The 10,816-nt window shown below is 37.3% G+C and overlaps 1 protein-coding gene across 1 annotated transcript; it reads left to right on the top strand.

The window, feature by feature from the left end:
• LOC124408611 (spondin-1) lies at nucleotides 1-7,489 on the top strand. Its single transcript, XM_046885662.1, has 12 exons — nucleotides 1-146; nucleotides 3,250-3,437; nucleotides 3,873-4,057; nucleotides 4,697-4,891; nucleotides 4,966-5,252; nucleotides 5,368-5,771; nucleotides 5,854-6,025; nucleotides 6,104-6,350; nucleotides 6,422-6,605; nucleotides 6,688-6,851; nucleotides 6,982-7,170; nucleotides 7,282-7,489. Exons 2-12 carry the CDS (start codon nucleotides 3,257-3,259, stop codon nucleotides 7,360-7,362), a joined length of 2,289 nt encoding a protein of 762 aa, XP_046741618.1. The 5' UTR covers nucleotides 1-146; nucleotides 3,250-3,256; the 3' UTR covers nucleotides 7,363-7,489.
• The last annotated feature ends 3,327 nt before the right edge of the window (nucleotides 7,490-10,816 follow it).

Raw genomic sequence — 10,816 nt, 5'->3', positions numbered from 1 at the left:
TAAAGCTCTTAGAACCGAGAATCTGTGTGCTGACCCGTCGTGGCCAGTTCGCTTCTGTCACTGTCCAAAGCATCTCTCTGCTCTCCTTCGGCGGATTCATTCTACTGAACGAGAGCCGTTGTAGTGCGGCTGAAAAGGCGGGACTGGTACGTTCATTTACTGTTACTATAATTTTTGCAAACAATTATATCCTGCAAACGACTGATTGAGGTTTTGCAACTAATTTCAAGTTTACGTAAGATTTTTGAGTGACAAATGGTTCCACCAAATTGAAACGAATCCCTTATCCAGAATTAATTATCTATGGATAATGCATTCGAAATCAAGTTTTGACAAGCAGCTGTATCGAAGTATATTATTTTTATAGTACCTCTAATTGTTACTTGGTGCGGAATATAAAATAATTTTTAGAAATTTTGAATTTTGAATTTTGAGTTACAAGTGTGAAAGAAAATTATTACTCGTTATCAGCCAAGTAACCAAACAGGAGAAAAAGTATTGTTAATCTGTTGTTGATATATTTCCATTTTCGTCAGGTCGGAAAGTGGGTTTAATAAATTTGACATGAGATTGTATATCCAGTAAAATATTCTATCTTCTCCGCAATTATGGTGTTTCATTTTTTTCCACCGTTCGAATGGACATATGCAGAGTGTATTTTTCATTACAACTATTTTTTCGATGTACGATCACTTGCATAAAATCGTCTTGTGACCGCAGCGATTCGACGTGGGTGTAAAGAAAGCGACGTTGCGGCCACATTTAATTAAGAAACAACGTGATGATAAACAGATTGTTATTACAGTTAACCGAAAGTTTAGTTTTGTCAACTGAAATTATAATTAAATATTGATTGCGGTGCATTTTGTTAAAATGAAAACGATTTTCACTCGTGACGGTCTAAGCGATGCTCATGTGTTACTCGAATTTCCATTTAATATATAACTGTTATAATCATAATAGGTTTTAGATTCGCTTTCGGAAATTTATATATAGCGATAGCATAACAATATGCGCAAACCGGTTTCACCAGATCTTATTCCAAAGTATCTCATTGTTAAAATAGAGTTCAGTCTTTACAAATTTATTGACTCAAATTTATGCAACACAGTTGTGATTTTCCAGCCGTTATCTAATGATTGAGCTTGCTCGATCAAAAAACGGCTTTTTTTTTCTTATTAACTTTTACCAGTCGCACAGTAATCGAAGAAACTTTCCATCGAAAGGAGTTATCTCGATGTAGATATGGCTATGACTATACATATGTAAACTTGTTACATAAAACAATATACATTTTCTTTCATCACTGGCAGTAACGTTCGTTTTAAATTTATATACGCAAGTAGAACAACATAAAAGATATTTCCGATTCGGGGTCTTACCTTGAACTTCTCACCCGTTGCGATCTTATTTCTTTTACAACAGACATAAAAACGTTTCCGAGCTTTTAATCTCCTTTGCATTTTCATGCGCTCTAATATTTTTTGAGATCATAACTGAACGCGTGTTCGAAGTTACGCAAGAAGTATTACGAAATACGAAGATCGTCTATCAATCGATTCGATCGTTCCAGTTCTCATTGTGAACAAATTTCTCGATTTAACCGTTTAAGCACTCATCCAATACAGTCGTAACTTTAGTTAATACTTTACCTTACCATGCGTGGCTAAAAATCATGAAAAATTTCAAAAACACTATAAGTGAACTGAAAATTAGTAAAAAACTGTGAATATTTCGGCGTTATTTGGATTGAATCTCTATTATTATAATACTTTTGACTTGCGTTGGCAGTATTTCGACATTATAGCAGACTGTTATCGAATGATTATCATCTTATATGAGAACTGTAGAAATCGCTGGCAACATTGTTTCCTAGGCCGCAGTAACTGGGGGCTTGTGGTCGGAGTAATTGTAACTGAATATTTTTTTTTGCTTTCATCGCTCAGCAAAAAAGTATCTGGGTTCTTCGAACTACTATTAGATTCAATGACATCCATTCTTCAAAATTTTCTTACAGCTCAAAGAACACAATTATAAGCCAAAAAGTAGTTTGGTAGAATGTATTCCCATATAGATGATTGGATCAATTGAATTACTGTAGACTAGAAAATTATGTGGAAACAGTGAAATCTTTAGCAGATGAAGAAAAAAGAAAAAATTCAAATTCTCGCAGGGCCAGTGATAAGACGCGTTGCGAAGCTGAAACCAAATGCAGAATTAATTTTAATAGGAAAAAATATTAATGCGCGATCTTTATGTGAATGTCTCTTAGAAGTAAGGAGATAAGCCACATAAGACTCCCTGCTGTTGATCGCTCTCTGCACGCTCTCTGTATTGCGTAATTAAACCCAAGTTTGCGGTTGGCGTGACCAGCACGTGTTCACCATATACTCATTACGATTTTCTTTCTTTGGAATGAGTACAAATCCCCCTACTAGTCATGGTTAAATACTCAAGCTCGCCACCAGATATGAGGTCAGCAGATGCAATAGTAACTCATCACTGGTTAATAAAAGAAACCACACTCGAATAAAGCCTTACTTGGCGCTGAGACTTTGTCAAAACAAGCTGATCTTTCACTTTGATTCGCTTTACTTAGGGCGCTGGTGCAATCACTAAGAAAGTTAGAATCGTCAGTGAAAGCAAGAAAAATTATTTTTTGATCAATTCGAAAACGAAGAATGGAATCGATTGCCACTGGATAATTTATAAAGCTCAACATAGATTTGAGCAGAAACTGTGTTTTCTCAAAATTAACAGAGAAGAAAATTGCTTACACTGATAAACTATTCATTGGAAAGTGTAGCCACTGAAATTGTAGAAAGTGTGTAGGAAGTTTTTTAGCCCACATGGTTCAGTCAATTACAAAAGTGAAAGATAAACACTTATGGCTATGACTTTTGTTTTCCATTTTATTTAATAATAATATAATACAGTCGCCATTATTCGTCTCTATACATTTGACTTAGAAATAATTTATAATTTATTAAATACCAGGCCATCGTTTATTACTGGTTTCAAAAACTATAAATGTATTATGGGTGACCCAAGTCAGCCAAGAATGACACTAGCTCGCGACGAAAGAACATTGAAAACCCATGTCTGATTGAAAATGATGGAAGTTTTTGCTGTTATCGCAGATACAAAATCTGGCACCTAATTTTTGCTTGAACATACTTCAGTATTCATGGAATTACGTAGTTCTATCGACAACTTATGACCGCCCTGACCGTACTTTGTATTTTATAGAGTCATCATGATCCGAGTTGTGCTGACGTTCTGTCTCTTGGCAGAGGCACTTGCCATCTGCCCCATGAGACCTTCTGCACAATATACCACGACACAACGCTATCCGGGTGATGGTGGTTATCAAATCGCCATAAGTGGATCTTCCGATAAGTACATACCAAACGCTGTGTACACGCTCAGTCTTCAGGGTGAGTGAAATTTTTCTTTGTAAATTTTTTAATATAAATGAAGATAGCGCAATTGTTGCGACTTCGATTATCATACTTTTGACTGTTTAATGCTGACATAAAGTCAGCACAACAAGATTCTGCTTGGAATTTGAAAACTCGACAGTATCTAAGAATGCTTTATTAAAAACTTTGAGACCAAGCCGAAGTCAAAGCTAAAAATAACAAACGAATGGCATTGCCGTAAATTGACAATTCAAACTTTTGTAAACTTGTGGTCGGCATATGATCGAATATACGCATTCCGAAATATGAGTAAAAAATAAACCTACTGTGCACTACTTGGTGCCTGGAGAAAAATCTTAGCAATTTTAGTATCAAACCGGATTATTATTGTTGATTACTTTACTCTGGTAATGTGGCAATATTATTTTCATATGTTATTCTCTTTCTCAGGATCACGGACACATGCAAGGTTCCAGCAATTTACGAGATTCACCCTCTCTGTCGAGTCTCTATATTTACCCGACAGTCCAATCTCACGCGTCGGGTTCTTCCAACTATTTCCCGATTCCTTGACAACGTTTAATGAGGATTGTGTGAACACCATCTCTGAAGCAACAGACTACCCCAAATCCGAGGTATGGTGTGGTATACTTGAAATTCAAAAATCGGTGTCCACCCAGTCTCTGTGAGATTCATTCATTTGTATTTGAATGGAATCTTATCACTCTAAGGTGCTAACTAATTATTGTTAACGAATAGTATTTGTCAGAGAGGTTATTATCAAATTATTCTGGATTATTCATTGTTGGCTCTTGTTGTGTTGTGGGACTGGCTTTCGTTTGAACAGATTTTTTACCTCTTTGGAAAATAAGTTGACTCCCCGGTGGTGGACTCTTGATGGCTGCATGAAAAGCAATCTATTCGTATTCAGAAAAAAAGTCGCAAATGGGATTCTAAAATGAGTGGGCTTGGGCTGACCATGAATCAGTTTATGCACTTCCCGTTCGGAAACTATTTTTGAACTGCAATAATAACATTGTTAATAATAATAAAAATGTTGAAAATCTAACTTTAGATTCCCGATGAGCGTTCCGAAAAACCTTCAAATGAAGGTTTGATCAAAATCCAAATGGTTTTATTTATTTATTCATTTTTTAACATATTGCAAATACCAAATTCAAATCTTGCAAATTTCCGTATCAATTCGTGATCAGTGATCCGAAAACCTCATAGTAACAATTTTCATTCTATTAGTTATTAAATTTCTGGCCCAGGTCCAAGTGATGTGGAAAGCTCCAGCTGCGGGTTCAGGTTGCGTTGTTTTCAACGCCATGGTATTCGAAGGCGTCGATCGTTGGTATGCCGAAGATGGCAATTTGACAAGAACTTTCTGTGAACTTACCGAAGAGGAATCCGCAAATGTACTGAAAGAGAAACGCTGCTGTGCATGCGACGAAGCCAAGTACTCTGTAAGTATTTTTGTGTATTGTGGTTGAGAATGCGACAAACGTTACTTTTCTAACCATCACTTCTTATTCGACAGATCATATTTGAAGGAATTTGGTCGAATCTTACTCACCCTAAAGACTTCCCATTCTCAACATGGTTGACACACTTCAGCGACTTAATTGGTGCATCACACGAGCCCGGATTCTCGTTTTGGGGTCGCGACCATACCGCGACTGATGGGTTCCGGCAATTGGCCGAGTGGGGGAGTGTTTCCGGTGTTGAGGCTGAGCTCAGAACCAAGACTAAACATTTGAGAACATTGGTCAAGGCTGCAGGACTCTGGTACCCTAGAGTGAACACAAATACCACTACCAGCTTCAGGTGACACTCTATATAATATATTTTTATTTTCATTCAACATATACGACGTACTTCATAGAATGGAGATAAATTTGATTGCTGTGAAAAATTCATGTTTTGTGCATCACTGTTGCAGGGTTGATCGTAAACATCATATGCTCTCTGCGGCCTCGATGTTGGGTCCATCTCCTGACTGGGTCGTTGGAGTCAGTAAATTGAACCTTTGCCAAGAAGACTGTACGTGGGTTAAGAGTATGATCATCGATCTTTACCCATGGGATGCCGGTACCGACAATGGAATCTCGTACATGTCACCCAACTCCGAAACCAAACCACGAGAGAAAATGAAGCCTATAACCACCTCATATCCAGAGGATCCACGTTCACCGTTTTACGATCCCTCCGGTAAACCGATGCTGCCGTTGGCAAGGTTTTACATAAATAGAGAGAAGATATTTAAAAAAAGCTGTGATGAAGAGGTCCTTAAGGAGCAAATTGCTGAACTCGAAGTCGCTGAGAACACGGAGGACACATCCAGACGTGAATATTTTATCCTAGAATGATACGTGGTCTGCTGATTATATTTTATTCTAGTCATAACAATTGGATAATTCTATTTCAGCCGAATGTGTTACATCGGAATGGACCCCCTTTTCACCCTGTTCGGTAAGTTGTGGAAAGGGCCTCCGAATGCGCACCAGAGAATATCTAATGCCAGAGAAAGCCACGATGCTGAATTGCAACCGTCAACTGGTATCAAAAGAAATGTGCGTCGCCGCTATCCCTGAATGCCCGTAAGTGATTTGAGTGACCAGTACTTACGCTTCACACGACACCTGTAATTCACTTGTAAATAATCTTTATCCATTAAGTGGTCAGGAAGAAGAAGAACCCGAAGCACCAATAGTTGGAACTGAAGAAATTTGCCAAACTACAAACTGGTCTGGCTGGTCTGAGTGCTCAAGCACGTGTGGCGTAGGATTCAAAATGCGTACCAGGAAATTTCATAATCGTATGGGTCGGAAGAAATGTCCACACGTTCAGATAGTTGAGAAGGAAAAGTGCATGGAGCCGGCGTGTGAACCTGGAACTGAGGAAATTCTCGATCCAGTTTGCAAAGTAACTTAACACACCTCTACTACCACGTCAATTTTTTTCGGTAATAACAACTTGGGAAATACATTCTCTAGGTATCTGGATGGTCTGACTGGTCACCTTGCAGCGCTTCTTGTGGCAAGGGAGTCAAGCTAAGGATGAGATTGTTGATGGTAGATCCATCCTTGCAGGAACAGTGTTCTTCTCGCGTCGAGATGCTTCAACAAAGACCTTGCGAAGGCCAATCAGACTGCACATTTGATATGGCAACGGCAAAGGGTAATGCAGCGAGTACTTGGCGTCGCTGTACATCGTTTCGGTGTAGGAAAAATGATCTAAAGTTTTTGTTTGGTATTTTTAGTTGTTTGCATGGAAGAGGCTGATCCAGGTCCTTGTCGAGGATACTTCCAACGTTGGGCATTCCAACCAAATAAATTGATGTGCGTTCCGTTTGGATACGGTGGATGTCGCGGAAACCGCAATAACTTCCTCACCAATGAAGAGTGTACACAAACTTGTGGCATCGTAAGTGAACTTTAATATCTATCATGGCATGCTTACTTGTCATTATTTCAACAAATACGAGTATAGTCTTGTATCTTTGAATATCGGGTTATCGGTGAAGCATAAAAACAATCTGCATTCTAATCTGTAGGTAAGAGCAGCGCTCACTGGGGAACCAATTCCAATTCCAAATCCCAATTTGAATTCGAGGACGGCGATATCTCCAGACTCACCTCAAAATCTTCCTCCAATCGATTGCATGGTTACTCCGTGGTCTCCATGGACGCCTTGCAGTGTGACTTGTGGAACGGGTCGAGTTACCAGTACCAGAATGATAAAAGTAAGCAGCGTTTTGAAGGCGTTACTAAACAAAGCTACACGCGTGTTCGAACAATCTGAACATTGCAAGTCGACTGCCAAATGTCTTCAATTTTACATGTTCTATTTCTAGCGTCGTCCTGAGAATGGTGGACGAGCTTGTCCAAGGAAATTGCACCGTCGGTCTCGGTGCCAACTTGCTCCTTGCGAATGATGACTGTCAACCAAAATTACTTAAACTAAGGAACAACAATATGGGCATTAACGCAGTTAACCTCAGCCTTGATATTAATAGTATATTATATATAATAATAATATATCCAATAAGATGAATAAAATTTTGATATGAAGTAGGAAATGACAAAAGCTTGGAGGCTAATAGACGAAAAATAAGAGTTTGAAATAAGTTTTCTATTCATTGCTTAATCGTTGTGCTTGGGTGATAATATTTTTATTTCATCATAATCGGACAATTAATCCTCCAGCAGTATAGGGTGTTATAAGATTATGTAAATATTGTGTGCAATCATTCTAGAAAATGACTCGAATTTATTGCAGTATCCCAAGCAAAAGAATGCATTCTTATGAATCTCAATATAAAATATGTTTCACTTTATATCTTTCTACTGTTTTATTTAAACAACATAGCGTAAATCGTAAAAAAAATTACATTTCTTACTTTTATTTTTGTACAGGGTAAATGGTAGATTAATGTATCAGAATAAATGGTATTTATTAGGGAATAGTTTCACCATCATAACGGACCATTTAGTTAAATTCAATTCACGGATTCGATTTCAAACAATGCTTTAATATCGACGTTCAACTCTGTTCAAAAGAGAAAACACCACATACCTTCTGCTCACTGCGTTTAGGATTAAAAATTACTCATCTGAGGATCATGCATTATTCTCTAATAAGGAAATCCAGTTTGGTGTCCCCCTTCGGTTTCGTTGCAACTCACGCATGTCGTAGAACATTGAAAACTAAAATACACGTCATTTATCTTTATCGGAGGGAAAACGGTTTAAAGGGACGAAAACGACCCTCACAGATGTGAGGTGAGATGCATTTAATGTACTGCATTAAAACCAACGCTGAAATGTTCCTATTTATAAACGAAAAATCTCAGTGTTGGTTCATTCAAATTCTAGCGAAGTAGAATAATACAGTAGAATCCTGAGGTAAACACATCTGTTCGAAACGAACTGCGAACGACAGGCAGCCGAGCGGCGACTCATCAGTTCTTATCACGACGGCCGACAGGTCGGACCAAGTTCTCAATTATAATCTGGGATACGGGACTCTGTGAAGTGAATTTGCGAGAACTATTGTGTAGTGTATTGTGTGTGAGACTGGAGGTCAATAAACCGAAGTTATTGTGCATTAAACAACATTCTGTGAGCTAGGTCGGGACCACGTGGCCAAGGCAAGAGGGTGAGCATAAAATAATTTTTCCTATTTAAATATAAAAATCAAGGATACAGTGGATATATTGGCTGTTGCCAATATTTTCGATTGGTGTTACAAAATACATCAAGCGATTTTATCCGAAATTGAAAAACCGCTCAGCTGAGTGACACAAAACTGATATTCCTTGTAAGTAATGCTTCAATTTCTTTTTATTCTTTCGCCTCTCACCACAAACGTGGATAATAATCGCTGTACTTATGTTGGGTGAAGTGTAACGATGGAATGTCGGTATAGAGAATGAACCGTACTTATATTTGCTTGAAATTTCGAAAGTTTATTTATTTATTTATTTATTTTTTTGTTGAAGGAAAATATAAACGGGCTTATACCAGGCTCTTTATTTTGTAGAATTTCTTTATATAGTGTGCAACAGTTTTTTTTTTTCTCTCAAAATTACTATACGAATTAATATAACAAATTCGTAACTTGATTTCTGGGAAAATTTGACAAAAAAACCTTTTGTGGTATAAATTGTTAGAGTCGTAGTTAAAATGAATATTTGCAACTTTAGATACATTACATTCATGCTAGGCATAGTTATTTCCCTAGCCACACTGACTTTTTGATGAAATGAGCGAAGTAACTGCCCAAGGAACGTCGATCAAATCATTGGTGATTGTATGAAAAATGAACAAAGTATCTTCAAACGTGTAATAAATATTTTCGAAACGAAACACTCGTGGCCCAGTGAACGAAACCGAATCAGACATTTTTTCTTACGCCTTGGATGTAATAAGTATGTGGACTCAGCTTGTTTTCGAAAAACGCATTGTATTCTCAACAATTGGGAAATGTTTCTTGGCGATTATTGCACACTATTAAAACGAGGAAATAGATTTCCAATTTGACTCATGGACGGGAGAGGGGAGGTAGGTGATGCATTTTTTGGGTCTAAATAACTCTCCTTACTGCACCATTGGTATTCATTACTTGAATTATACAGCGATTGAAAGATATAGATCGCCAATTAGATCTGATGAGGTATAATAACCGTTTCATTCATTTTCCAACCTCAGGAAGAGACGACTCGTAATATCTGGGACTTAGAGTTATTGGTTTCATATGAATAACTATAAATAGTTGTGCTATGACGACAAGTTTACTTAAGCTCACAATTAGACTGTTACGTTTGCCAGGCAAGAGTTCAAAACTGAGTTGTGTGACTTTTCGACACCAGACTTGGTGGTTTTTTAACTTATGAAGTCATCCGTACGTGATCTAACGGCGGGCTTATAGTTCGAGTGGATATATGTAACAAGTACGAAAACCGACGCTATAGTACGTCGATTTTATATCTTTCCTAAACTATGACTTTATCTATACTAATCGTAAGTGAATTTTGGTCGTGGCAATTTCTTTTAACGTGTACCAATACCGTGTACCGTGTTTTACTACACATAATTATTTTACTAATTTTATTTGTATGATAAATAATTAAGAATAAGCTACGTACTAACTATAGGCGAAAATGGTTTTGTATTGAAGAATAGAAAATTCGGAAAACTAGTCAATATCCTCAACTTCTATTTAAAAATTTTCTTTGTCGGTATTCGTCGTAAATGGATCACAGAGATCAAAAATAACATTATCTCAAATCTGCGCGTAATTCCATTTGCGGCAACTGTGTGTGACAATCGTAATCGTAATGTTGATAATAATATAATTGTTTACGAAGACAGGGATACTAATAATAATTATAATGTTACTTTTATTAACAAATATTTAATATTTAAGTGACTGGCTGACAAGACTGGTTGATACTGGCCCACGAAACTCATTTTGGCAGTATATTATATATGCGTCTCCAAGTTCAGGAGCAATCTTGTGTAGAATTGATATCAAGCAAACAAATCATGAAAGTACGAGACATGGTTCAACATTTCTCGAAAAAATTTAACTGCAGCTGAAACCGAACTGTAGTAAAATAAATTTAAACTAATAGTCGGATCGGTCAATATGCTTTACGTGAAACATTCGATGCTTCCATACATCACCTTCATTATCGGTAAAAATATTCGAAATTGGTGTTGGTCAAGGTAAATCCTTTATCCAAACGAAAGGACCTGATCATGAGTAGAAACGTCAAGAGGCTTTTGAATTAAGGTCAATACATTTTTTCAAGGCACAGTACATTGTTTTGGTCCAAAATAAGGGCCCACCTTAGACGTAAAAATCATCAAAGAAGTCTAGATACA

Source organism: Diprion similis, chromosome 8 (assembly GCF_021155765.1).
Source record: "Diprion similis isolate iyDipSimi1 chromosome 8, iyDipSimi1.1, whole genome shotgun sequence".
Taxonomy (NCBI): Eukaryota; Metazoa; Arthropoda; class Insecta; order Hymenoptera; family Diprionidae; genus Diprion; species Diprion similis.
The sequence above is the reverse complement of the archived record's forward strand: the minus strand, read 5'-3'. Positions and strand labels throughout refer to the sequence as shown.

Excerpts from the sequence above, each read along its gene's own strand:
- LOC124408611 (XM_046885662.1), top strand. The coding sequence starts at position 3,257 with ATGATCCGAGTTGTGCTGACGTTCTGTCTCTTGGCAGAGGCACTTGCC. Across the intron at positions 4,058-4,696 it reads CAGACTACCCCAAATCCGAG|GTCCAAGTGATGTGGAAAGC; the intron begins GTATGGTGTGGT and ends TTTCTGGCCCAG. Across the intron at positions 7,171-7,281 it reads CCAGTACCAGAATGATAAAA|CGTCGTCCTGAGAATGGTGG; the intron begins GTAAGCAGCGTT and ends TTCTATTTCTAG.